The following is a 26,248-nucleotide window of genomic DNA, read 5'->3' as shown; positions in this document are numbered from 1 at the left end:
TCCCAAAAGGGTTTTCATGCAACACATAAGAAGGGACATCTTTGAGATCATGTTTACAGTAATTTAGACTCCCTTTCGGTTGAAGTACCGATACCACTACCCTGGACCGACCATTTTTTAATCCCCCTCACTTGGTCCATAAGTACTCCCCCTACTTTACAAACCCATGAGAAACATTGGGGCAGGAAATGGAGCTCTCTACCGCTTCTTAAATGGGAACAAGCCCTCTCAGAGCACCTACCCCGAAAAATAAGTAATCCCAACACGGCAGCTCTTAATTTTGATAATTGGATTTCTAACACTCTCGACCAAGTTCTTCCGAAGGGCTCCCTGCAAACAATAAAAAGATCTAAAGTTGCCCCTTGGTATTCTCCCGCCCTCAGAACTCTGAAACAAGGCTGCCGTAAATCGGAGAGAGCTTGGAGGAAAGATCGCTCCCAGCTGAAGGAATCAGAGTATAGAACTGCAATCAGGCACTATAAAAATGAAATAAAACTTGCCCAAGCTGAGTTCTATGGAACCAAAATTAATTTGGCAGCGAATTCTCCTAGAGAAATTTTTTACATTGCAAAATCTTTAATTTCCCCTCCTTCTGAGCTCCTGGCATCGGATGGGGCACAGGCCCGTTGTGACAACCTTGCTACCTTCTTCTTTCAGAAAATTCAGGCCATTTATTCCCTACTCTCGACAGGTAGGGAGGATATGGGTTTCTCCCCTACCTCAGAGTCTGATTTGCTTACGTCCTGCTCATTGGTTACTTTTCCACTTCTGGATCCCAGCACACTAGATAAAATGGTCCACAAAGTCACCTCGGGATCTCCCAATGATCCGGCACCCCCGCAGACTCTAGTTAAGGTGATTGATACTATCCGCCCGATCATCCTGGATGTCCTCAACACCTCCATCACCTCTAACTCCGTCCCAGCTCCATGGAAGTGCGCGATGGTCAGGGCTCTGCTGAAAAAGCCGAACTTGGATCAGAACAATCTGTCCAATTTTCGTCCCATCTCGCTGCTTCCGTGGATGAGTAAACTGCTGGAGAGACATGTTAATAAGATCTTAGTGGATTATTTAGAGTCCAATAATCTACTACGTGTCTCCCAGACGGGGTTTCGCCCTCAGTATGGCACTGAAACTGCCCTTCTGGCAGTGACGGAGGCAGCTAGAGCCATAATGGACCACGGAGGAAAAACAGCCATCATACTCCTCGATCTCAGTGCCGCGTTCGACACAGTTAACCATGCCACATTATTACATCGTTTGAAGGGCATGGGTGTGTCGAGCGCGGCCCTTGCTTGACTGACGTCCTTCCTGGACGAGCGATTCTTCCAGGTGTTTGAGGGCGAGGTGGTATCCTCTAAGCATCCGCTCAGCTGTGGGGTGCCCCAGGGCTCCTCCCTAAGCCCCACCCTTTTTAACGTTTATATGCAGCCTCTAGAGAAGATAGTCCACTCTTTTGGTGTGCGAATTGTCACCTACGCAGACGACACCCAACTGGTGGTCTCTCTGGACCACGCCGAAGGTTCGTCTAACACCTTGGGCCCTTGTCTAGAGGCTGTTGCTGAGGGGATGCAATCCTCCCACCTTAAACTCAACGGAGAGAAGACCGAGATCATGTTATTGGGCAACCCCTTCTTGACCACCCTGGAGTCCTTCTGGCCCTCATGTCTCGGTGCCACCCCCTCTCCCAAACCCCAGATAAAGAGCTTGGGAATCTGGCTTGACAGAGCACTGGATTTTTCAGTTCAAGCCAGCAAAACTGCCTCCACATGCGTCGGGCTAATGAAAATGCTCCGCAAAGTGCTCCATTTGCTTCCATTCCAGTCGAGGAGGGTCATGGTGCAGGCCCTGATACTTTCTCGCCTGGACTATGGAAATGTCTTATATCTAGGAGCCCCGGCGGCAGTAACCAATAGGCTTCAGGTCACCCAAAACTGCGCCGCCCGACTATTATTTAACATCCCCCGCTGGCAATCAGCCAGAAAGGCTCTAAAAGAACTCCACTGGCTCCCTGTGGCTGCCAGAACGCAGTTTAAGGCCATGTGCATTCTGCACAAAGCTTTCCATCGTACAGGCCCTGCCATTCTGTACCCCTTAGTGTTACCCTATACACCATCCAGAACTCTCCGCTCTGGCACACTGCATTTGGCAACCGCGTCTAAAATCAAAAAAGCCCGATGGGGCGGTCGCTCTTTCACTCACACAGCGGCGAGGCTTTGGAACTCTCTGCCGCTAACTCTGAGAGAAAATAACAACCGACTGTCATTCAGGAAAGCTCTGAAGACTCACTTGTTTGCAAAAGCGTTTTAAGTACCCGTTGGCCCGACACAGTAATCAGTCTAAAGCGCTGCGAGGCCTCCGGGTTGTTATGCGCTATAGAAGTGTAATTTTTCATTTCATTTCATTTCCTTTCACCTACACCTACCTCGGACTGTTCATCTGCTGTATGGCTGTTTGACCCATCCTGGACCTATCTGAAATGAGTTGATGTACCCACCCTGGACCTATCTGCCATGAGGTGATGTCCCCACCCTGGACCTATCTGCCATGTGGTGATGGACCCACCCTGGACCTATCTGCCATGTGGTGATGGACCCACCCTGGACCTATCTGCCATGTGGTGATGGACCCATCCTGGACCTATCTGCCATGTGGTGATGGACCCACCCTGGACCTATCTGCCATGTGGTGTTGGATCCATCCTGGACCTATCTGCCATGTGGTGATGGACCCATCCTGGACCTATCTGCCATGTGGTGATGGACCCATCCTGGACCTATCTGCCATGTGGTGATGGACCCATCCTGGACCTAGCTGCCATGTGGTGTTGGACCCACCCTGGACCGGTCTGCCATGAGGTGATGTACCCACCCTGGACCTATCTGCCATGATGTACCCATCCTGAACCTATCTGCCATGTGGTGATGGACCCATCCTGGACCTATCTGCCATGTGGTGATGGACCCATCCTGGACCTATCTGCCATGTGGTGATGGACCCATCCTGGACCTATCTGCCATGTGGTGATGGACCCACCCTGGACCTATCTGCCATGTGGTGTTGGACCCATCTTGGACCTATCTGCCATGTGGTGATGGACCCATCCTGGACCTATCTGCCATGTGGTGATGGACCCATCCTGGACCTATCTGCCATGTGGTGATGGACCCATCCTGGACCTATCTGCCATGTGGTGATGGACCCATCCTGGACCTATCTGCCATGTGGTGATGGACCCATCCTGGACCTATCTGCCATGTGGTGATGGACCCATCCTGGACCTATCTGCCATGTGGTGTTGGACCCACCCTGGACCTGTCTGCCATGAGGTGATGTACCCACCCTGGACCTATCTGCCATGATGTACCCATCCTGAACCTATCTGGCATGAGGTGTTGGACCCATCCTGGACCTATCTGTCTTGAGGTGTTGGACCCATCCTGGACCTATCTGCCTTGAGGTGTTGGACCCATCCTGGACCTATCTGCTGTATACGCTGTACCATGGCAGCCACCATGTGCATTCTGGTTTTGTGTCTGTGGGCCACGCATATACTTGTGAAAATGATCATGGAGGATAGAGGAAGTGGAGCTTGGCGTGATACCTGTGTGCTTTTGTCAAGCGGAGTTCTTTCACTTGCACTAATGGGATTTACAAAAAAAGTGAAAAACATTATTCCTGCTGTTAAACTCGGATTTCAGCATTGATGAGTCTGCCATCTGCTTTCAGTATGGTGTTTCTGTAACTTAACATACCTTTGCAAGATGTGTTATAGTTCACCATATATCCTTTTAATCTTTTAAAAATAGGCCACCCGGTCTTGTGCTTCCTAGAGTTTCACTAACTTTAAGTTTTTTCCAAAGCTTTTGTTTTATTTGACGTGTTCACTGTTTTAGATTTGGAGTTGAAAAGGGAAACTACGGTGAATAATGCATTAAAAATATGGTTACGGTATTTAAAACACGAAGTTATTTTAATATTTGAGGGCAGGAAAATAATTATAAAGCGAACAGAAATTAATGATAGCTACTGGATCAAAAATTTGCTAGCATTCGCGACAAGAATTTTCAATTCTATTAAGGACACGGAGGCGAGGATTATGCTTCTCAATCTTTACTGCATAAAACACAGCAGCCAATGAAAATGTATATTTTCACAAAACAGTAACAAAAACTTCATTACCCATGAACACACATGAGCATAGGCACGCCCCCACAGTCCATAAGAACCCCCTGCGTGCTCTCATCATCCTCTTTCTTTGAGGCGAAACAAATCCAACAAAACTTGAACATTCACAATCCTCCAACGTGGAAGAACAGCTTCAGGTGTAACATTCTGACATCCGGAATCACTCAATCCGACTTCTTATCAGACCCTGAAATAAAGGAAATAACACCACCGTAATCATTGCATAAAAGGGTGGTTAAGCTTAATACATACAGTACATTAAGCCGGGTGGGATAATCCTCGCCTCCGTGTCCTTAATAGAATTGAAAATTCTTGTCGCGAATGCTAGCAAATTTTTGATTCTATTACTGGACCGGAGGCTTCAGATTATGCTAGTTTAACGCTGATTAAATACCACTGAAGTAATATCTCCCACCGGCTTATAATAAAACGTTTTAAACGTTGATTCAGAGGACCAATCTGCACAACGCATTATATCTTGGATACTTGATCCTAAACCATATGATTTTGACGCCATAGCGCCCCTTACTGAATGAGCACCAAAGATTTGTGTATCAACACCTGCTTCTTTCATAATGAATCGAAGCCATCTAGCAATAGTGGCAGCCACCACCGGTTTAAAGGGCTTCTGAATAGCAATCAATAATTGGGAACAGCCCTGCGGCTGCAAGGCCTTTGTACATTCCTCGTAGGTCTTCAAACATTGGACCACACATAGCTTTTCATTTTCAGGAAAAGAATTATAAGAAATATGTCGAGACAATGTTTTAGTACGACCTGTAATATGAAAAGAAACCCCCTTCGGGGTAAACACTCTACCTGTTACGTCGAGCGCTCTCACATCTGAAGACCTTCTGCAAGACGATAAGCAAAGCAACATGGCCAGTTTTGCCGATAATTGCTTCCTGGACAGGAGAGAATTAACCGGCCATCTGTTAAACAATGAAATTACTACTGAGACATCCCACAAACCCGTGTACTTGGGTTTGGGAGGGTTGGCTACCCTGATGCCCTTTAACAACTTACAAACAACCGGGTGCATGCCCACTGGCCTACCGTCTACCTGGGCATGCCCCGCTGAGATGGCCGAACGAAAGTTGTTGACCGAGCGATATGCTAGGCCATCGGCTGCTTTCTCTGACAGAAAATTCAGAATTTGGAATAACTCTGCCCCCACGGGATCCAGATGTCGTCCCACGCACCAATCCACCCAGTTCTTCCAGGCAGCGGAATATCGTTTCCTGGTGGAAGGAGCCCAAGCCTGTTTGATGAAGTTTGCAGTCTGGCCCGAAATTCCCGGCAGCTGCCACTGTTCCCGGAAAGCCTCCATGCCATCAGGGTTAACCTGCCCTCCAACAGCAACGGGTGTTGCTCCTGACGAGGGCCCTGCAACAGCCACTTCAAATCCGGTAATAGCCGGGGGCGGTCGCAGCTCCACTGCAACAATTTGGGAAACCATGCCTGTGACGTCCACCACGGAGTCACCATGACGATCTCCCCCTCTTGCCTTATCACCTGAGTCATCACCCTGGGGATCAACAAAAAGGGAGGAAAGGCATATTGAGTCCCCTGCGACCAATCCTGCAGAAATGCATCCGTCGCTGTCGACATCGGATCCGGTCTCCAACTGAAGAACCGGGGAAGTTGGTACGTCAACCTGGAGGCGAACAGATCCGTCTGAAATGGGCCCCAAATCGCCTGCAACCAGAGGAATACCTGGGGAAGCAGCTTCTAGTCGCTGTAATCCCGCAAATGTCTGGAGTGCCAGTCCGCCACCTGGTTGGACTGTCCCGGGATGTACTCCGCTATTACCGATATCTGGTTCTGAAGGCAATAATGCCAAAAATCCTTGGCTATTTGGACAAGAAGAGACGACCTCGTGCCGCCCAACTTGTTGATATACCTCACTGCGGACACATTGTCCAGACGCAGGAGGATGCAACATGACGTCTGCTTCGGGGATAACGTGCGGACCGCGAACGATCCCACTAGAAGTTCTAAACAATTTATGTGAAGTTCTAGATCCTGTGAGGACCACCTGCCGCCTGTGGAAACATCTCCACAGCGCGCGCCCCAGCCCCATCTGCTGGCGTCCGACTCGATCACTACGTCCGGCCGCGATCCGAAGATCGCCCTGCCGTTCCAGGCATCCACGTGGCCTAGCCACCACTGAAGCTCGTTCCGAACCTCGACCGTAAGCGGAACCGAGTCCGTATACGAGAGACCCTTCTGAAGATGCCTGATCTTCAGGCGCTGGAGGGCTCTGTAGTGTAAAGGACCTGGAAATATCGCCTGGATCGATGACGCTAGAACCCCTACAATCCTGGCCAGCGTCCTGAGCGTGACCAATTGACTGTCCAGTAACTTCGTGATCTCCTTCAACTCCCTCAACTTCGCCTGTGGAAGACACAGCTGCGCCGTGAGGGAGTTGATCGTGAACCCCAGAATCTATCACCTGAGATGGGGTCACTACGGACTTCTTCAGGTTTATCACAAACCCTAGGCGTTGTAACAGCGAAGTAGTCTTGGTCAGCTGTTGCTGCAAAGCAGACCGATCCTGCGCCATGATCAGGATATCGTCTAGGTAAATGATCAGTCGTACTCCTCTCTCTCTGAGATAGGCTACCACCGGTTTCATTACTTTGGTGAAACACCAGGGAGCCGAGGAGAGACCGAAAGGAAGAGCCAAATACTCGTACCAACGGCCGTTCCAAAGAAATTGCAGGAATCTGTGATGCGGAGGAAAAATCGGAATAGAAAGATATGCATCTTTCAGATCCAGCTGTACCATCCAATCTCCTTCCTGTAACAAATCCGCTAACATGTGAATACCCTCCATTTTGAAATGGTTGTACATCAGATATTGGTTGAATTCTTTGAGGTTGAGCACTAGCCTGTTGCCACCTCCTTTCTTTTGAACTATAAAGACATTGCTGGAGAAACCGCGAGGGCTTCTCTGACACGGAGCGATCGCGCCCTTCCTCAGCAAGTCTGCCACCTCTGCTTCTATGAAACTGTGATCTAGTTGGGAAAAATGGAGAGGTGGCGGGGGGAACGCTTGCGCCGGAGGAGAATAGAATTCTAGGTGGAACCCCTGAATGGTCTGCAAGACCCAAGCATCCTGAGTTAACACCTGCCATTGCAGAAGACAATGCTGCGTGCGACCCCCCAATGGAAGAAGAGACACATCTAGTACACTCACCGTAACTCTGGTGTGCCTTGAAACTTGCTCTGTTGTTCCCCGACTGGAAACGTCCTTTGTTGAAACCTCTCCGAGACGGATAGAAGGTGCCACCGCGGGTGGAGTCCCACTCACCACGGCCGCGGCCAAAATCTCCTCTCTGGGAGCCTCTCTGGAAACCTCGGCCTGACGAGCGACCCCCGCCTCGCCCGGCCCTGTTGAAAACACCTTGCGTGAGTGCGCGCTTGATACCGCTCTGGGCCTTATCCAATGCGGTGAAAGTACCTACATATTTGGTGACATCTTTAACGAAACGGTCTCCAAAAAGACAACCACCAGCCAGGGGACCCGGCTCCGCTTCTGCAAGTTCCGTCAAATTGCTGTCCATTCTGAGCAGCAAGGACTTGCGCCTCTCCGAAGAGACCGCGCAATTAGCGTTGCCGACAAAGCAAATCGCTCGCTGAGCCCATTCAGCCAAGATGTCTGGATCCACAGGTGTCGCCCCTTCCTTGGCCGCCAGGGCCATCTCTAAGATCTTCGCTAGGGGACCAACAACATCAAGCATCTTGTCCTGACAGCCCCGCCAGGCCCTGTCCAGCCCCCTTTTGGGGTCCTTTGAAAATTTCTTCAAAAAGGTTAACATACTAGCATCAATCTCCGGAGTGTCAGCGACATTGTCCGGTATATCTGGACGCGGGCACTCCGACCGCAGTCGGTTGCGGACCTCCCTTGTGAAACCCTTCCTGAGGTGGTCGTGAAGGTAGTCAGAGACCTCCGCTGGCGGGACCCAGTCCGAAGACCGAGGATGAATTATATCGGAAGGATCAAAATGAAAGGTCTTGAGGGTCTTGTCCTCAGCCGTCTTGGGAGCCGGCTTGGCCTTCTTAGGAGGGGGAGGCTGCTCCTCTGAGGTATCAGTGTCTGTATTGGTATCCGTATTTGTGGTGGTGGTATCCGTGTCCACCACTATATGGCGTTTACTCTTTGCCTTACCGCCAGAACGTGGCTGATCTAAGGCTTCTCGAGCCGGCAAGGAAGCCATGGACTGGGCATGCGGCCATAGTTGACGTTCGTCCGAACCTGCTGTAGAGGGAGAGGGATTAGCCCGCTTTTGCTTCTTCTGTCTATCATATCCGTGGCGCTTAGCAAAACCTTCCAGTTGTTTTCTTATGGGGCGCAGGGCCACTGCGAGTGCCTGTTGCACAGTCTGGGGGACCTTCGTCTCCAAGGCTCGATTTACTGAAGCCTGAACCGAGGCATCCAAAGCTTCGACAATATTATCTTCCAGGACAGCCTCCTGCTGCCCTTCAGTCATTTCCTCCCCATCTGCCTCCTCCTCCTCAGGGTACTTATCCCAATTCTCCATGGTGATATAGATAACCAACAACACAAGGGATAAACCCTGGCAGATCTTGGGGGTGGTGGGGGGGGTCAGCCCACTGCACACAGATAGTTAATGAACCTGCAACGTTACCCAAACCCCCTCAGCAAAGCTGTAGTCTACAAGGTCAGAGACCCAGGCCCTAACAGTCTATAGAGCGTGTGCACACTCTGGGCCACATAAATTTTACTACCAGTGGACTGGCGGTGTCACGAGAGGCAAGCCGGTGTGTAGAACGTGCAAAACGCGCGTTCCTGTGTGTCCTGGTATCGTGCCGAGGCGCGCCGACCAAAACGCTACCAAACCTACTAAAAACAAGCCCAAATGGTCAGCGTTTTTGGGCGCGCGCATCGGCCGTGAGCCACCCGGCCGTCACGTCAGGGCGTACGAGGGAGCTCCTGCGTGCCCTCAGACTGCCGGTAACGGGGCTCAACTGGTGTGCGAGGCGGCCCCTCGCCGGTCAGAGACCGTCAACTATCGCGCTGACAGGCGCGCGCTCCTCAGCGGAAGCAGCCCCAGACATACGGTCGGCCCAAACAGCGAGTACAGCGCGAGGTGAGAGCGCCACTCACGATTAGCACGAAAATACAAATTCCACAAAACACCAGCTACTTAGCACCTAAAGTCCTCAAATAGGAAGCGGAATGACCCGCATTAAATCCAGTACATCAGAAAACAATTTCCCAAAGCACCCCCAAACCAACAAGCAGAGTGAGGGGACAGGGAAAGGTGCACTTAACTCTGGCTTGTGAGCAGCAAAGAAAGAGGATGATGGGAGCACGCAGGGGGTTCTTATGGACTGTGGGGGCGTGCCTATGCTCATGTGTGTTCATGGGTAATGAAGTTTTTGTTACTGTTTTGTGAAAATATACATTTTCATTGGCTGCTGTGTTTTATGCAGTAAAGATTGAGAAGCATAATCTGAAGCCTCCGGTCCTGTAATAGAATTCAATCAACAACACGTATGGCAGAGTTTATGCATAGCTTTTGGAAAAATATTTCTTATGCCTGAGCGAACTCCTAGATAGCTGGGCTGGAAGGCAAACGCGCAAAAATGTACGAAGAGGATTCAGACTCTCCTCGTGTGTCAGTTCATGTTGCTGCAGGCAACATGCGACCTAAAGAAGGAGAAAGAGCACCCTCTGGTGGACACCTGCCTAACTTGGCCACAATTAACATTGTTTACCAAATGGGTTCGTTTGGTCTGAGAGGGGAGTCATTCTGCCCCGTGCATTTCCTCAATGAAGCCTGCCGATGGACGCCAGTGATCCACATCCGTGCAGCATGTCTATGTAAAAATAAAGAATGCTAAAACAAGAAAACCTCACACCCTAAATAAAAACCTCTTTATAACAAATTTAGTAGTAACACTGGTTGCAGTAACAGATGAATCAGAATCGCAAACTGCAGTTATAAAAAAATATATATATTTTTCTCAAACCAGAAAAAGCCTCCTCTCGCCCAGATACACTACAGCCGATCTCCCCTCTCTCTTGAGGCAAAGTTTCACGTATTCCTCCAAACTCGCCCCTATCAGTCCACCATTTCTTCCTTACCACTTTTGATGATGTTGGGAACCGTTTTCCAGGGAAAACCATCAAAACCGCAACAGAAAACCTTTTGCCAACCCCTCATTGATCGTCTCTCCCTTCCCTGTGCAACATCCCTTTCCCAGAATCCAAGCCCTCTTAATCATCTTTTCCCCTGCACCCCTTCCCTGCTAATCATCCCTTCCTGTTGAAAAGGAAATGTTCTTTTACTTGCATTCCTTCCGAGGAAGTGCTTTCTACAGCGGGGCATGCTCTAGCTGGTATTATTTTTTTTATAAGCAATTAATAGTGTTTATCCCTAATAAGACGTTACGCCATCACCCTGTTCCAAACCTATTTTAAAATCCATAGTAACAGGCTTTCCTTTTCCTGGACCAAAATATATTCCTGGCTCAGATAGTGTAGAATAAATGTGGTATCCGTTGTTAACAGAAATAAACTGCACAGCTGTCATTAATTTCCTACACATGCATTGCTGTTTAATGTAGTTGCTTATTTAAAAAAAAAAAATACAATGACAACTTTAGCTAGCACCGGCCACGGTGTCTCACAACACACCATCGAGTGAATACCATTATAGAATTTCAAAAATTAAATGCCTTCGGTCTACGAGAATATGAGTCCAGGAGGGAACACGTATTCAAAACAGCATGTACAGTTTCTCACAGGAGCAGACTTTAATATTCTGTTTATTTCTTCCCTCATCTCTTATTGAACTCTTGACCCTCCCTCCACATGGACCGTATTTGTTTAACTTATTTTGTCATGCACAGTTTTTGTATGCTATCTTTTCCACATCGTGACCCATTATTTGTCCTGGATCAAGTTAACTAAGGTCAGGGGTGTGGGTCTTCCCTAAAAATGAGCTACATCTCACGTAACCACCACCATCATAGCTGTATTGCTAAATATTTTATTATATTTAATGATAGTTTCTGCATGACAGATCCCCCAATACCACCTATCTGGCTGGTAGTTCGATAGGTGTTTTCAGTTCATTTATAATGCATACAGCGTCCATCTTCTAGAAAGGCGGGATTGAAACCCCCCCGCCCCCATTTGTAGTTGGAGGAAGGATTCAGATGACCCCTATTCTTGAAAACCTAGATCATTCGCAGAGGCCATCATTTTAGCAGGTTGTCTTGTGTTATAATATACACAAAAAGTATCCAGGAGTCAAATTTGACTCTTGGATACTTTTTGTGTATATTAGGTTAATGTTGGGGGCACGTATCTAGTATGGAGTCGTTAAACTAGCCCTCGGACCCTCTTCTATGTAGTGTGTTACTTGTGTCTTGTGTTATAGACACGGAACAATATTTTAAGTTGGCTCAGCGAAAACCCCGACCTAATGGCCACCTGCCTAGGGTACATATACGCTGTATCTCAGTCTCCTTCATTTAATAGCCACTATCAGCTTCCTGTATGGATTTTAGTATCCCTGTGAGCTGTTTATCTGGGTCCTACATATGAAGGCTATTGCTTGTTTCACCAGGGAAGCTTGTAACATCCTGTGTCCTATTGGGATTCCTCCTGTATCCCTGGCAGGAGCACTGAGTATTTTAGTGAAGCATGTTTTACTTGTAAGTATTTAAAGATTGGGTGTCAGGTACTATGAAGTGATGTGATCTGGTCCTGGTATGATACCTCATTTCGATGTCCTGATTATGCCCTAGTTAAGGAAGTCTGCCAGGCCCCGCGTATCGAACAGTAATGTCGATTCCCAAAGGTGGCTCTAAGTAGCTAATACCCCCTGCCACCGTACCTTAGAACTGGCTGTTACTGCTTGCAGACCACCATGGTCAGTGTCATTTGCACCCCAACGCTATTAATCAATGAATAAAACACATTTATATAGTCCAAGGCTACCCAAGCGGAGTTGTCCTACTTCTGTACGTGGGGATAAAAACTTGTTCAAAAGCCAAGTCTACAGTCCTTCGAGAAATTTGAAATGGTTATATTTCACCCAGAGATTAAGCGGAAGTGAGTTCCAAAGTTTTGGAGCAAGGTATGAAAAGCCGGTCAGTGTCCGGAAGATCAGCAAATAAGCATCTGTGGTGGACCTCAGATTTCCACGGGAGGGCAGAACGCCTAATTTTCCCCAAAAGGTCTTGGTTATAGAAAGCTTTGTGAGTAGAACACTAAGCTGAAGAGAAGAAGAGTGACACATTTTTTAGGTCTCGCCTGTCAATGCGCATGCGCATTGAGCAGAGCGAGACTATAGGGCTTTAAACAAAGTTTACCTAACTGCGGCGATTTGGTGCTGTGCCCGTGGCTTTTAGGTCAATGCGCTTGCGCATTGACCTAAAATGCGCGTGCACATCGCCAAATCGCTGTCTGTTCCCTCAGCCGCACTCCTCCCACACCTTTGAAGTGAAGCTTAGCTTCACTTCAAAGGCCCCGGCTGCTTCACACCCTCATGCCGCTCTCCCCGCTCCGCCCCCTCCCCTGCCCGCCGTGTGCATTTCTCCTCTCCCCCCCCCCCTCCCCACAGCAATGCCCTCCGTCTTGTTTCCTTTCTTGTTTTTCTTTCAGGTGAGATATCTTTTCCATCATTTGCGATAATACAGTTCTCATATGCATTTTTTAATTATTAGCAGCATATACACAGGCGCCCCTTCGGCGCTTTTGCTCTCAACCCTACTATCCTGTCAGCCGCATCTCTATAAGTTACTCGAAGCATGGCCTGACATGTGCACAGCTTATTCCGGCACCACCATCCTGCCAGACGCTTCTGCTTTGTTCGCCCACCGCATGGCCCTATTTGTGCACATTTTACTTTCGTGCATACCCTTACCCGCAGCCTCTCCTTCCCCACTTCTGCCTTTTCGGGTCTCGCGCTCACCGCAGACCCCTTCACATGGCTCACACCCACCTTTTTTTCAGGTTACCATGCCATTCCCCACCTATCCCCCAGTCATTTCCGGGTAGGACGCGTGCACCCAGTGGACTCTCGGCCTTGGCCCGCTTATTCTGCCAGCCGCTTCTGCTTTGGTCGCCCACCGCATGGCCCCATTTGTGCACATTCACTTTCGTGCACACCCTTACCCGCAGCCTCTCCTTCCCGACTTCTGCCTTTTTGGGTCTCACACTCCCCGCAGACCCCTTCACATGGCTCACACCCACATTTTTTTCAGGTTACCATGCCAGGTTACCTCACTCACCCTCAACCCCTCACCCTCACTCACCCTCAACCCCTCATCCTCACTCACCCTCAACCCCTCACCCTCAACCCCTCATCCTCCCTCACCCTCACCCTCACCCACCCTCAACCCCTCACCCTCACTCACCCTCAACCCCTCACCCTCACTCACCCTCACTCACCCTCAACCCCTCACACTCACCCTCACTCACCCTCAACCCCTCACCCTCACTCACCCTCACCCCCTCACCCTCACTCACCCTCAACCCCTCACCCTCACTCACCCTCAACCCCTCACCCTCACTCACCCTCAACCCCTCACCCTCACTCACCCTCAACCCCTCACCCTCACTCACCCTCACTCACCCTCACTCACTCACCCTCACTCACCCTCCCTCACCCTCCCTCACCCTCACTCACCCTCACTCACCCTCACCCACCCTCACTCACCTTCACCCTCACTCACACCCTCACTCACCCTCAACCCCTAACCCTCACTCACCCTCACTCACCCTCACTCACCCTCACTCACACTCACCCTCAACCCCTCACCCTCACTCACCCTCACCCTCACTCACCCTCACTCACCCTCAACCCCTCACCCTCACTCACCCTCACTCACCCTCAACCCCTCACCCTCACTCACCCTCAACCCCTCACCCTCACTCACCCTCAACCCCTCACCCTCACTCACCCTCAACCCCTCACCCTCACTCACCCTCAACCCCTCACCCTCACTCACCCTCACTCACCCTCAACCCCTCACCCTCAACCCCTCACCCTCACTCACCCTCAACCCCTCACCCTCACTCACCCTCAACCCCTCACCCACCCTCACTCACCCTCACTCACCCTCACTCACCCTCACCCTCATTCACCCTCCCTCACCCTCACCCACCCTCAACCCCTCACCCTCACTCACCCTCACTCACCCTCAACCCCTCACCCTCACTCACCCTCACTCACCCTCACTCACCCTCAACCCCTCACCCTCACTCACTCTCACCCTCACTCACCCTCAACCCCTCACCCTCACTCACCCTCAACCCCTCACCCTCACTCACCCTCAACCCCTCACCCTCACTCACCCTCAACCCCTCACCCTCACTCACTCACCCTCACTCACCCTCACTCACCCTCACTCACCCTCACTCACCCTCACTCACCCTCACTCACCCTCACTCACCCTCACCCACCCTCAACCCCTCACCCACCCTCACCCACCCTCAACCCCTCACCCACCCTCACTCACCCTCAACCCCTCACCCTCACCCACCCTCACCCTCACTCACCCTCACTCACCCTCACCCCCTCACCCTCACTCACCCTCAACCCCTCACCCTCACTCACCCTCACTCACCCTCACTCACCCTCACTCACCCTCACTCACCCTCACTCACCCTCACTCACCCTCACTCACCCTCCCTCACCCTCCTCACCCTCACCCACCCTCACCCACCCTCACTCACCCTCACTCACCCTCACCCTCACTCACCCCTCACTCACCCTCACTCACCCTCACCCTCACTCACCCTCAACCCCTCACCCACCCTCAACCCCTCACCCACCCTCACTCACCCTCAACCCCTCACACCCTCAACCCTCACCCTCACTCACCCTCAACCCCTCACCCTCACTCACCCTCACCCTCACCCTCAACCCCTCACCCTCAACCCCTCACTCACCCTCACTCACCCTCACCCTCACCCCCTCTCACCCTCACTCACCCTCACCCCTCACCCTCACTCACCCTCAACCCCTCACCCTCACTCACTCTCACCCTCACTCACCCTCAACCCCTCACCCTCACTCACCCTCACTCACCCTCACTCAACCCTCACTCACCCTCACTCACCCTCACTCTCACTCACCCTCACTCACCCTCACCCCTCACCCTCACTCACCCTCACTCACCCTCACCCTCACTCACCCCCTCACCCTCAACCCCTCACCCTCACCACTCACCCTCACCCCTCACCCTCACTCACCCTCACTCACCCTCAACCCCTCACCCTCACTCACCCTCACTCACCCTCACTCACCCTCAACCCCTCACCCCCTCACCCTCAACCCTTCACCCTCAACCCCTCACCCTCAACCCTCACCCTCAACCCTCACCCTCAACCCCTCACCCTCAACCCCTCACCCACCCTCACCCTCACCTCACCCACCCTCACTCACCCTCACTCACCCTCACTCACCCTCACCCACCTCACCCACCCTCACTCACCCTCACCCACCCTCACTCAACCTCACCCTCACCCTCACTCACCCTCAACCCCTCACCCTCAACCCCTCACCCTCACCCTCACTCACCCCCTCACCCTCACTCACCCTCAACCCCTCACCCTCACTCACCCTCAACCCCCTCACCCACCCTCAACCACTCACCTCAACTCACCCTCACTCACCCTCACTCACCCTCACCCCCCTCTCACCCTCACCCTCACTCACCCTCACTCACCCTCAACCCCTCACCCTCACTCACCCTCACACACCTCACTCACCCTCAACCCCTCACCCTCAACCCCTCACCCTCACTCACCCTCACTCACCCTCACCCCCTCACCCTCACTCACCCTCACTCACCCTCAACCCCTCACCCTCACTCACCCTCAAACCCCCACACACCCCTCACACTCACTCACCCTCACTCACCCTCATTCACCCTCACTCACCTCACCCCCTCTCACCCTCACTCACCCTCAACCCCTCACCCTCACTCACCCTCAACCCCTCACCCTCACTCACTCTCACCCTCACTCACCCTCAACCCCTCACCCTCACTCACCCTCACTCACCCTCAACCCCTCACCCTCACTCACCCTCAACCCCTCACCCACCCTCACTCACCCTCACCCTCACTCACCCTCACCCACCCTCACTCACCCTCATTCACCCTCACTCACCCTCACCCCCTCTCACCCTCACTCACCTCACTCACCCTCAACCCCTCAACCCCTCACCCTCACTCACCCTCACTCACCCTCAACCCTCACCCTCACTCACTCTCACCCTCACTCACCCTCAACCCCTCACCCTCACTCACCCTCAACCTCACTCACCCTCAACCCCTCACCCTCACTCACCCTCAACCCTCACCCTCACTCACCCTCAAACCTCACTCACCCTCAACCCCTCACCCTCACTCACCCTCACTCACCCTCACTCACCCTCACTCACCCTCACTCACCCTCACTCACTCACCCTCACTCACCCTCACCCTCACCTCACTCACCCGCACCCTCACTCACCCTCAACCCCTCACCCTCACCCACTCCTCACTCACCCTCAACCCCTTACCCTCACTCACCCTCAAGCCCTCACCCTCACTCACCCTCAACCCTCACCCTCAACCCCTCACCCTCACTCACCCTCAATCCCTCACCCTCAACCCCTCACCCTCACCCACCCTCACCCACCCTCACTCACCCTCACTCACCCTCACTCACCTCACTCACCCTCACTCACCCTCACCCACCATCACCCACCCTCACCCTCACTCACCCTCACTCACCCTCACTCACCCTCACTCACCCTCACTCACCCTCACTCACCCTCACTCACCCTCACTCACCATCACTCACTCACCCACCTCACTCACCCTCACTCACCCTCACTCACCCTCACCCACCCTCACCCACCCTCACCCACCCTCACCCACCCTCACTCACCCTCACTCACCCTCACCCTCACTCACCCTCAACCCCTCACCCTCAACCCCTCACCCACCCTCACCCACCCTCACCCACCCTCACCCACCCTCACTCACCCTCACTCACCCTCACCCTCACTCACCCTCAACCCCTCACCCACCCTCAACCCCTCACCCTCCCTCACCCACTCACTCACCCTCAACCCCTCACCCTCAACCCCTCACTCACCCTCACTCACCCTCACTCACCCTCAACCCCTCACCCTCACTCACCCTCAAACCCCTCACCCTCACCCCTCACTCACCCTCACTCTCACTCACCCTCGCTCTCACTCACCCTCACCCTCACTCACCCTCACTCACCCTCAACCCCTCACCCTCACCCTCACTCACCCTCAACTCACACCCCTCACCCTCCCTCACCCCCTCACCCTCACTCACCCTCAACCCCTCACCCTCACTCACCTCACCCTCAACCCCTCACCCTCAACCCCTCACCCTCAACCCCTCACCCTCACCCTCAACCCCTCACCCTCAACCCCTCACCCTCACTCACCCTCACTCACCCTCACTCACCCTCACTCACCCTCACTCACCCTCACTCACCCTCACCCACCCTCACTCACCCTCACCCACCCTCACTCACCCTCACCCACCCTCACCCACCCTCACCCACCCTCACTCACCCTCACTCACACTCACCCTCACCCACCCTCACCCACCCTCACCCTCAACCCCTCACCCTCACTCACACTCTCACTCACCCTCAACCCCTCACCCTCACTCACCCTCACCCACTCACCCTCACCCACCCTCAACCCCTCACCCTCAACCCCTCACTCACCCTCACTCACCCTCAACCCCTCACCCTCACCCTCACTCACCCTCAACCCCTCACCCTCACTCACCCTCACTCACCCTCAACCCCTCACCCTCACTCACCCTCAACCCCTCACCCTCACTCACCCTCAACCCCTCACCCTCACTCACCCTCAACCCCTCACCCTCAACCCCTCACCCTCAACCCCTCACCCTCAACTCCTCACCCTCACTCACCCTCAACCCCTCACCCTCACTCACCCTCAACCCCTCACCCTCACCCACCCTCAACCCCTCACCCTCACTCACCCTCACAACACATATTGTGTTACAATAGGTGTCACATTTGCGAAAGATAAAACTATTGGCATTGTAAATAACAAAGCTATTAATTTCGCTATTTTCAAAACAAGCACATAAATAAAAAATGTGTCCTTTACAATACCAATAGCTCAAACTTTCCTAATGCGAGACCTATTGCATTGCTGTGCTTCTCTCCCCTGCTGCACTCTCCTGCTCTCTAGAGATGTGGCCTAACGACCAGAGCTGTCATCTAAGTGACGTAAATACAAAACATGTTGCATTCCAAATGCTATAGGTGTCACATTCGCGAAAGTTATAACTATTGGCATTGTAAATGACAAAGCCATCAATTTAGCAATTTTAAAAACCAACAAATAAATAAAATATGTCATTTACAAGACCAATAACTACAACTTTTCTAATGCGAGACCTATTGCATTTCCAATGCTTGTTAACTACTAGCCAGGAAATTGCTCTTTGAGCCTCCGTTATTGCACAGATTCGCAGAAGACGCAAAAGCATTGGGGCCACCAGATTCTGGAGTCCGTGAGAGGCAGTGTTTTTTCTTAGGGATCTAGTCATATCACGTTAAATTATCGCACTTATCAATCTGCAGATCACTTCTCTGCCTTAGGCAAAAACAAGATTGTTGTAGCAGCAATTGAGATGTGGCCAGTCTAATTATATTGCAGTTTTATTCACAATCTTGCAATGCACAGACGTATAAATGTAACGAATTAAGGGAATTGCAATCTTGTAAGAACACTAGAATTATGACAGTGGGAGGCAGCTCTGGGTCCCTTCACTTTGCTGTGTAGTGCGAGGTGCCTCAAGGGTCCCGACGTTGAGAGCTGCCCTTGGCAGCCTGTCCCTCCCCGAGCCCTGAAGAGACCACTCTACAGCGAGTGGCTGGGGGTTGAAACATGGAAGCTGGCAGTTGACAGGCCAACATGTGCGAGTCTAGTGAAGACTGCAGGCAGAGAGCAGCCAAGGTGGGTGCCAAGATCTGATCCCTTCAGGATCTCATCTCCTCTCCTCTCCCATTGCCTGGCCCATCGAGTACTCGGCCAAAACGAAGACTGGAATCACTTGGTCAGTGTTTGACAATTTATCACCCTTAATCTGAGGAAAAACTGCCCATTTTTTATCGTGCCAGGCATCCCTCACTGTTGCATCATAGACACATGCTCTGCATGTGCTTTTGCATCAAAATTGAACTTCTGTTGCTGGACTCAACAAAGGAGCTCCAGGAATCGATCCGTGTCTGGCTCCTCTCTTCCCTGCAAGTGGTCTATGCCCCAAGCCCACTTAGACTTGCACATGTGGATATTCCCTCTTAGAAAGGATAACAAGCATTGGCATAGCCAATAGGTCTCTCCATTGGGACCTTATAAGTGTTTAGTTATGCAGCACCATAAAAGAATTCTAGCAAGTCTCTTTAAAGTTGCATCACAGGCTGGCGTGGCTGAGTACATGCGCAGCTCATTAGGCAAGATTTTATGTTTTTGAGGAGCTTTCAGTAACAGGCTTTAAGCCCCGCCCCTCTTTCACATTGGCCTGCGTCACCGTTTATGCTAAACGGTGGCCAGCCATTGAGAAAGAGCTCTTTGTGACGTGTTCTTTTCTCTTTTTGAGCCGTCTCACTTGGACGGGCTCACCTGCCTTCCTCCCGTAGTAAAAGGTTTCTTAACTTTATGGGGTCATGTCTTTCAAACACATGGCCTAATAAAGACAAGCTCCGGCGCGGCACCAAACTTCTCTGGTATCCCTTTTCTCCCGCCCTCTGACGCGCCCCTCCCTGCTCTCACCCTCCCAATCCTCGTTAAATGTTTGTTTGCTTTCGGTTTCCTTCAGGGCTTCACCCCAGAGCGGCTCTCCTCCAACTGTTGTCACCCCCCCTCCCCCAATTTATGGGAATTCCAACACTTTATTTGCAATCACGATCTATTTTGATCAACTACAAGTGTGCATGTATTACTCACTTCTGCTTTTTAACCCAACACGTTTGTGCTCAGGCTTTAACTTTCACCACTGAATTAACCCATTTGTGCTCAGATTTCGTAATGAAGCAGTACACTATGACATGCAACCAGTTTTATCCAGCCAAACTTTCTTATCGTGAAATTTCCTAACTAGGCGCTCCACGTTATGCGTGCATGCATCATTAGCTCCTCCCATCTTTCTAACTATGCACCACAACAGCCCCAACACCATCATTAATTCAATGTAAATTGATTGCCTAATCCAGGAGTGCTAGGTCCCAGCGAAAGCATCGGGACAAAGGCGGGTTCCTGGCTCTCGCGCGGCTTCCTGCATCTGCTGCCTCCCACCACTGGGTCTGTCAACTCTTCCTTCTTCGCGCCTCCCTCTGCGAAGCATGCAACGCTGCCTCTCTCTTGCTTCACGTCCTGCGTCCTCGCTCTCTCATCTGCTTTCTCCCATCCTCTGACATACTTTTTTTTTTCTCCCCTTCTTAAATTCTTACCAAATTCCTTGATTCTCTCTCATCTTTATTTTTCATATTCCCTATTCCGTCCCTACTTCCGCTATTTCCCACTCATCCATCTTTCTTTCCAGTTCTTACTCTGTCACTCCTCGGAAAATCCACCACCTCTTCCGCTACTAATCGTCCCCACTCTTTCATCCAACGTCTGTTCTTTCTTAGAACCTCTTACTCTCTGGTTATCTGATTACTTCCCCATTTTCCACCTTATCTCCCCCGCCTTCTCGTCTTTATCTCTTTATTCTTAACTGCTACTGCCATCCGCGTTCTCTATTCTTTTCCCCTCCCCAGCCCCCTCCCTCCTCTGCTTTTCTTTTATTCTTTACGGATCTAACCCCACGCAACCTTTGTCGTTCGCCATTCTCCTTTTTCGCTTTCGATTATTCCCTTCTGTTCGTCTACCTTCCGACAAACTTTCAGTGCTGGATCTGGTGGAAGAAATGTCAATTCTAATTATGATACGCCTGTATAGGTAAAGAAAATGAGGAATATAACAAAAAAAACAGAAGCGAGAGTGAACGTTTAAAAAATAGAGGAAGGAATGACGACCGGAAGACGTGTGGGGGAGGGAGGAAAAAGAAGGAAGGAACATAGAAAAGAGAACAAAATGAAGTACTAGAGGAGCTGTTGGGAAAACTGTTTGGAGAAAGGAAATGGAAAGATTATTGGAGATAGGCAAAGGAAGACCAGAAGGACAAGCATTGAAAATACAATAGGTCTCGCCTTTAATTAAGTTAAAGCCATTTGCTTTGCTAATGGTATTGTATAGAAAAGCAAATGGCTTTAAATTAATGAAAGGCGAGACCTATTGCATTTTTAATGCTTGTTTAGAACTGCCACCAGTGCTGACCACCTGCGTTACCCGGCCCACTTAAAGCACTGGGCTAAAAAATACTTTGTTTGGGTTCAGATATGTCCCTAGGTATAAGGGGTAGAGAAATTTGTACGTCCTACGAATCACGACACAACGTGCTCGTAACTGTGTGCGGCACTTTCTCCTCTTCTTCAATCCAATCAAATTGAAAACAGGTTTGCTCCGAGCATCCTCCAGTATGATAAAACTGCAGTGGTGTAATAAACCAATTTCAGGTTTATTTAGGTCTTTTTAGGCTGGGTGTTTTGAAGAGTGCTGTGATGCTAGCTGCCACTTCTGAACGCTAAGCCAGATAATAAACAAGTTACAAAGTGTATGTAGTCTGATCGGAATGAAGGCTGTGCCCAAATTCTCGATATATCTTCACCGTTGAGTGCTTAAAAGCCAATTTGAAGCACTCTAAATACCACAAACTTCCAATTTGTCGAGAGAAGCAAGGGTAAAACGCCAGTTTCTGCTTCTGTTTTATAAAAAGAAAGGGTTGACCTCACAGTGCTGACGTTTTTAAAATATAAGCTTCTTTCTCTAAATTGCTTTCAGCTTCGTCCATACATTCAAATATGCCTGACTTTCACATGGTGCCGCGGTCAGCTTAAACAACACAAATGGGCTTGGGCCGGAAAAGAGAGAGAGGAGACGGAAAACAAACAGCTAGGTGTGGCAGACGAGTCTGATGCTTTGAAATTGCTCAAAAGTGGCACCGTGTCTTTGACCGGAAGCTCTCTGCAAAAAACAAAGCTGCCCGAAACTTGCATGCAGTGTGTGACTCGGCACTTGTTACAAACTGTAGCCCTCTGATCACAGTGTACGCAAGAGTGTATACTCCCCTAAAATACAAGGCTGTAAGTGACACTGCAGCATGTACAGGACATAACAGGGGTCACTGGGACACAGAGCACGATTAAAGGAAGAAACAGCTGCACTTAACTCTACACCTTGTGAGTTTATTCTCTATATGTCATTCAGAATCCAAAGCGAGGGTGAGACAGGCAGGGGAGAGAGAGTAGAGAAATGTAAACAAGCATGCATGGCCACGCTAATTAGAAACATATGGCACCTGCGCACCGCTGCTCGCTCCCGCAAGGTGGATGCCGCCACACACACAAGTGTTAGGAAAGTGCAGACCGATTCCAAAAGGTCATCTCCTAGAGCAGTGCATGCGCGCTGCGCTAGGCTCGACCTAAAAAGTGATCAGAGAAATTAGAATCGCGTCTTGGCGTTTGCCAGCCAAATGTTGAAAAAAGTTACAAAATCATTCCTGTGCAAACAAAATTTTTGGTACAAATAACACCTAGTTGGGCAGCAAGAATCTTTTCTTTTCTTGAATCACAGGCTAGTGCTGCCTGTGTTGTACTTCAGATGCATATGAAAGTGATTCATACTACTACTGCAGTTGCAGTTGGTGTGATGGACCGCTGCACTGTTTCTGACCACTTTATACCTGTTGTGTCTCAGAGAAGCTTTGATTGCTGCTCACTTGTGAGTGACTGTCCTGCGTTATTTCTGGCCCTTTATATGCATGTTCTGTTTGTATTCGTGCATTTCCACATTATGCAATTATCAAACTGCTGGCTTTGCCCATGTTTAATTTAAATAATTTTTGGTTTATCTCTAGGTGTCTCTACTTCTTGGTCACAGCATTCCAAATCGCATCATGGGAGGAGTTCTGGCTCTGGGCATGAAGATAAAAAGCCTTCAGAGGTACTATTGTCTCTACTTCACTGAAAATGCAGTCATTGATTAGAACTTTCTACTGCTAAATAATGGTGTTCTTTACAAATAGACCCCTTTTGGGTATTCACTCCGTTTGTATGGTTTTTTTTTGGGACTCATGTGCTGGTAATCTTGAACTCTTTATCCCTGGATCACTGCTACATAGTGCATGTGCTCTGACCCCTAAAACACGTCAAACTTGGTGTAAAACTTGATTGGCACATTTTGCTTTCCTGTAAGTTCATAGTATATGGTGCAAAAGTACACCCATACATGGAAAGGTATTTGCTACGTGTGGACTGCAGCACTTACTATGCCATCTGCTACAGTGGCAGAGGAAACATGGCTGTAGGTCTACCTTGAGTAGTCTGGCAGCGGCAGCTTGAACCCTGCTGCACAGACCTGTCTAAACCCCCCTCTTTACAGGTAGAAAACCTGATTGTAGATATTAAATAAGCACGTTAGGCACACCTTACTGCTTACAAGGTAGGGTTCAAAATCTTTAAGAGTGGAACATGTGTGACATTAGAACTGGCATGTTCCCCTAATAACCAGGCCCAAAATGGCATTGTCACCGGTCAGGTTGTAGCTGGCACATATGAAAAGTTGAAGCATAGATCGTACACTTCAATCTAAAATATTTGACCTGCACAAACTACAGAATCCCTTCAAAGACCTATTTTTATATTTAATAAAATTCCAATCAATGGTAACATCAGATTATTATTAAATATCTGGAAATATTACGTTTAGAAATCTGCCTTTAGCCTGCCTGAAGTTTATGGAAAGAGATGCTAAATCCTTCCCAAGAGCACAGAGTAGGCTGACTGGACAGAGATGATTACTCTTAGCTGAATATATGTAGGGTGGGGCTGTGGGCTTTCTGTGGACACTATAGTGTCAAATCCTGCCTCACAGGTGTCTTGTAACATATTTTCACACTTGAATGGGACAAAACAGGATGTCAGGTCAATTCCCCTGTCTGGTTGCTTAAGGACCCTGTTTTTGTCCTCCTGGGCTTCTGTCTCTGGGTACAGTGTCAGTTTCAAACTGGACACACTCCCTGACTCACCCACAATACTCAGAGCCTAAGTTTAGTGTGGCCGAAGACTTTCATCATCTTGAAAAGGCTCTGGCATGTGGCATTCTGGGCCAGTTTGCAGTAATGCAGACAAGAACTACTGACAGAGTGAGTGTGGTTGCCCCCAGGAATCTTTACCCTTCCTGGTTAGGAAGTGCCTAGGAGCCACAGAACCCAATAGCTGGCGCCAGGCATAAATGTGGCATTCCCAGGAAAGTTCAGCAAAACACTTTCTGTATGACATGTGAGAGGCTCTGAAGGACTGGATCTACCCCTTCTCTCCTTTTACCCAGGAAAAAAAAGTTGAATCCAAGGATAAGGTGGTTAACATGCTGTGTGGCTTCAGAGACACAAAAAGCTGCAGGAGGCCTTTTCTCGATAATTCCTAGCTGACTGGTTGCTCCTGGAACTAGAACTGGACTATGCTGGTGCCATATGAATGGCACCAAAGAGTCTCTAGATGCCAAACAAACCCTGGGGATTAGACGTGTACTACTGTGGTTCCTTTAGGCACCAGGAAAAAGGTTAGAAACTTTTGAAACACTTGCTTCAGAAGTGACTGCAAAACATACTGAATCAGCAGTTCCATTGCGTCTGATTGAATTTCAGGTTTGTACTGCTGAAAGGCTCCATACATCTCTGAAAAACTGACAAAGTCCCTTTCTGTTTTTGGACTTTAAAACTTTTCCTAGAAAAAAAGTTAAAACCTCTGGAGTCTAAGTGGGGCCAACCTGCTGTAGGTATCATACAGGCTGTTCTATGGCAGCGGCTGCAATTTCAAATTTGTCTTGCAGGAAGACCACGTTTTCTTAAAAGAAAAAAGAAAATGAAAGTAATTTTTTGTTTTAGGACTTTGAAAGTTTTAAAAGTTTTGATTTCCAGACTCTCCCGGGACCAGTGCACTTTGTGTATCTGACCAGGGCTCCTTCGACATCTGCCTCAAATTGGGCTGAGGTCCTGGCTTAAAGCGTCCGTTGATTATTATTGGCACTGAGTGTGTTTTTTTGTGGTATTTTAAGTTAACTCTTTAAAATAGCTGGTCTATGATTCCCCTTATTGTATTTATGTCAATTTGGTCTCACATTACTCATAAAAAATTTCTCTTAATAAAATTCCAGAAAATGTTAAATATATAATGTTGTGTGACATTTTCTACTGTGTATTCACTGCCTAAATAATTTACACATTTCCTTTGATTTATACCTAATTGCTTTGTGGAATATTACACGGGATTGATCACAGGTGTTTTTTATTATTTAATTTGTGTGACATTTAGCTGGTCGAGGTGGACACTTCTCTACCCTCAACAAACTTTCCTCCAGTATCTGTTAACTATTTTTACAATTTTCCTTCCCATGCATTGCTCTTAGGGCATGATTATTTTTAATCTGGGCATATGCTTTACATAGGGTAATACTCCATCTTGTAACAGTGCTCCCGATTATGTCCTGCACTCCTCCAAGGTTTCAGAAATAAAAGCATATCACAAATGTACGCAGCTCCAGTGCCTACGATAAGTTATGCTTATGGTGGTAAGGTGTTCGAATGTGTTTTATAAAATAGCTTTGTTAGCTTTATCCATCTTGAATGAAGGTTATTGTTTCTGTCCGTGAATTTAGTCACACGTTCAGGATACTGTGAACAATTGGCATTTAGGAAAAGGGCAACTTCCAATATACACATGAACCATCCAGCTGTTTAGTCATTAATTAATTGCAAGCATTTGACAAGATATAGTTCTTGAGCAAGCAATCTTCATTCATGCCTTTAGGAAAACTGACAAGTTGTGTGATTAACGATTTGTCCTACCACTTACATTCAGAGTTTTGTGCAAGGTAAGATGCGTTCTGTATAGCGT

At 49.5% G+C, this 26,248-nt stretch overlaps 1 protein-coding gene across 3 annotated transcripts in view; it reads left to right on the top strand.

Annotated features, from left to right (window-relative positions):
• Nucleotides 1-26,248, top strand: part of JADE1 (jade family PHD finger 1) — a 223,176-nt gene that overhangs the window by 120,409 nt on the left and 76,519 nt on the right. For all 3 annotated transcript variants that reach the window (XM_078676770.1, XM_078676772.1, XM_078676773.1), the window contains exon 3: nucleotides 23,212-23,297. In XM_078676770.1, the coding sequence (XP_078532896.1) occupies nucleotides 23,212-23,297 (86 nt within the window). The remainder of the gene's footprint in view (nucleotides 1-23,211; nucleotides 23,298-26,248) is intronic.

Source organism: Lissotriton helveticus, chromosome 2_1 (genome assembly GCF_964261635.1).
Source record: "Lissotriton helveticus chromosome 2_1, aLisHel1.1, whole genome shotgun sequence".
NCBI classification, from domain to species: domain Eukaryota; kingdom Metazoa; phylum Chordata; class Amphibia; order Caudata; family Salamandridae; genus Lissotriton; species Lissotriton helveticus.
This window is presented reverse-complemented; position numbering and strand designations above follow the sequence as displayed.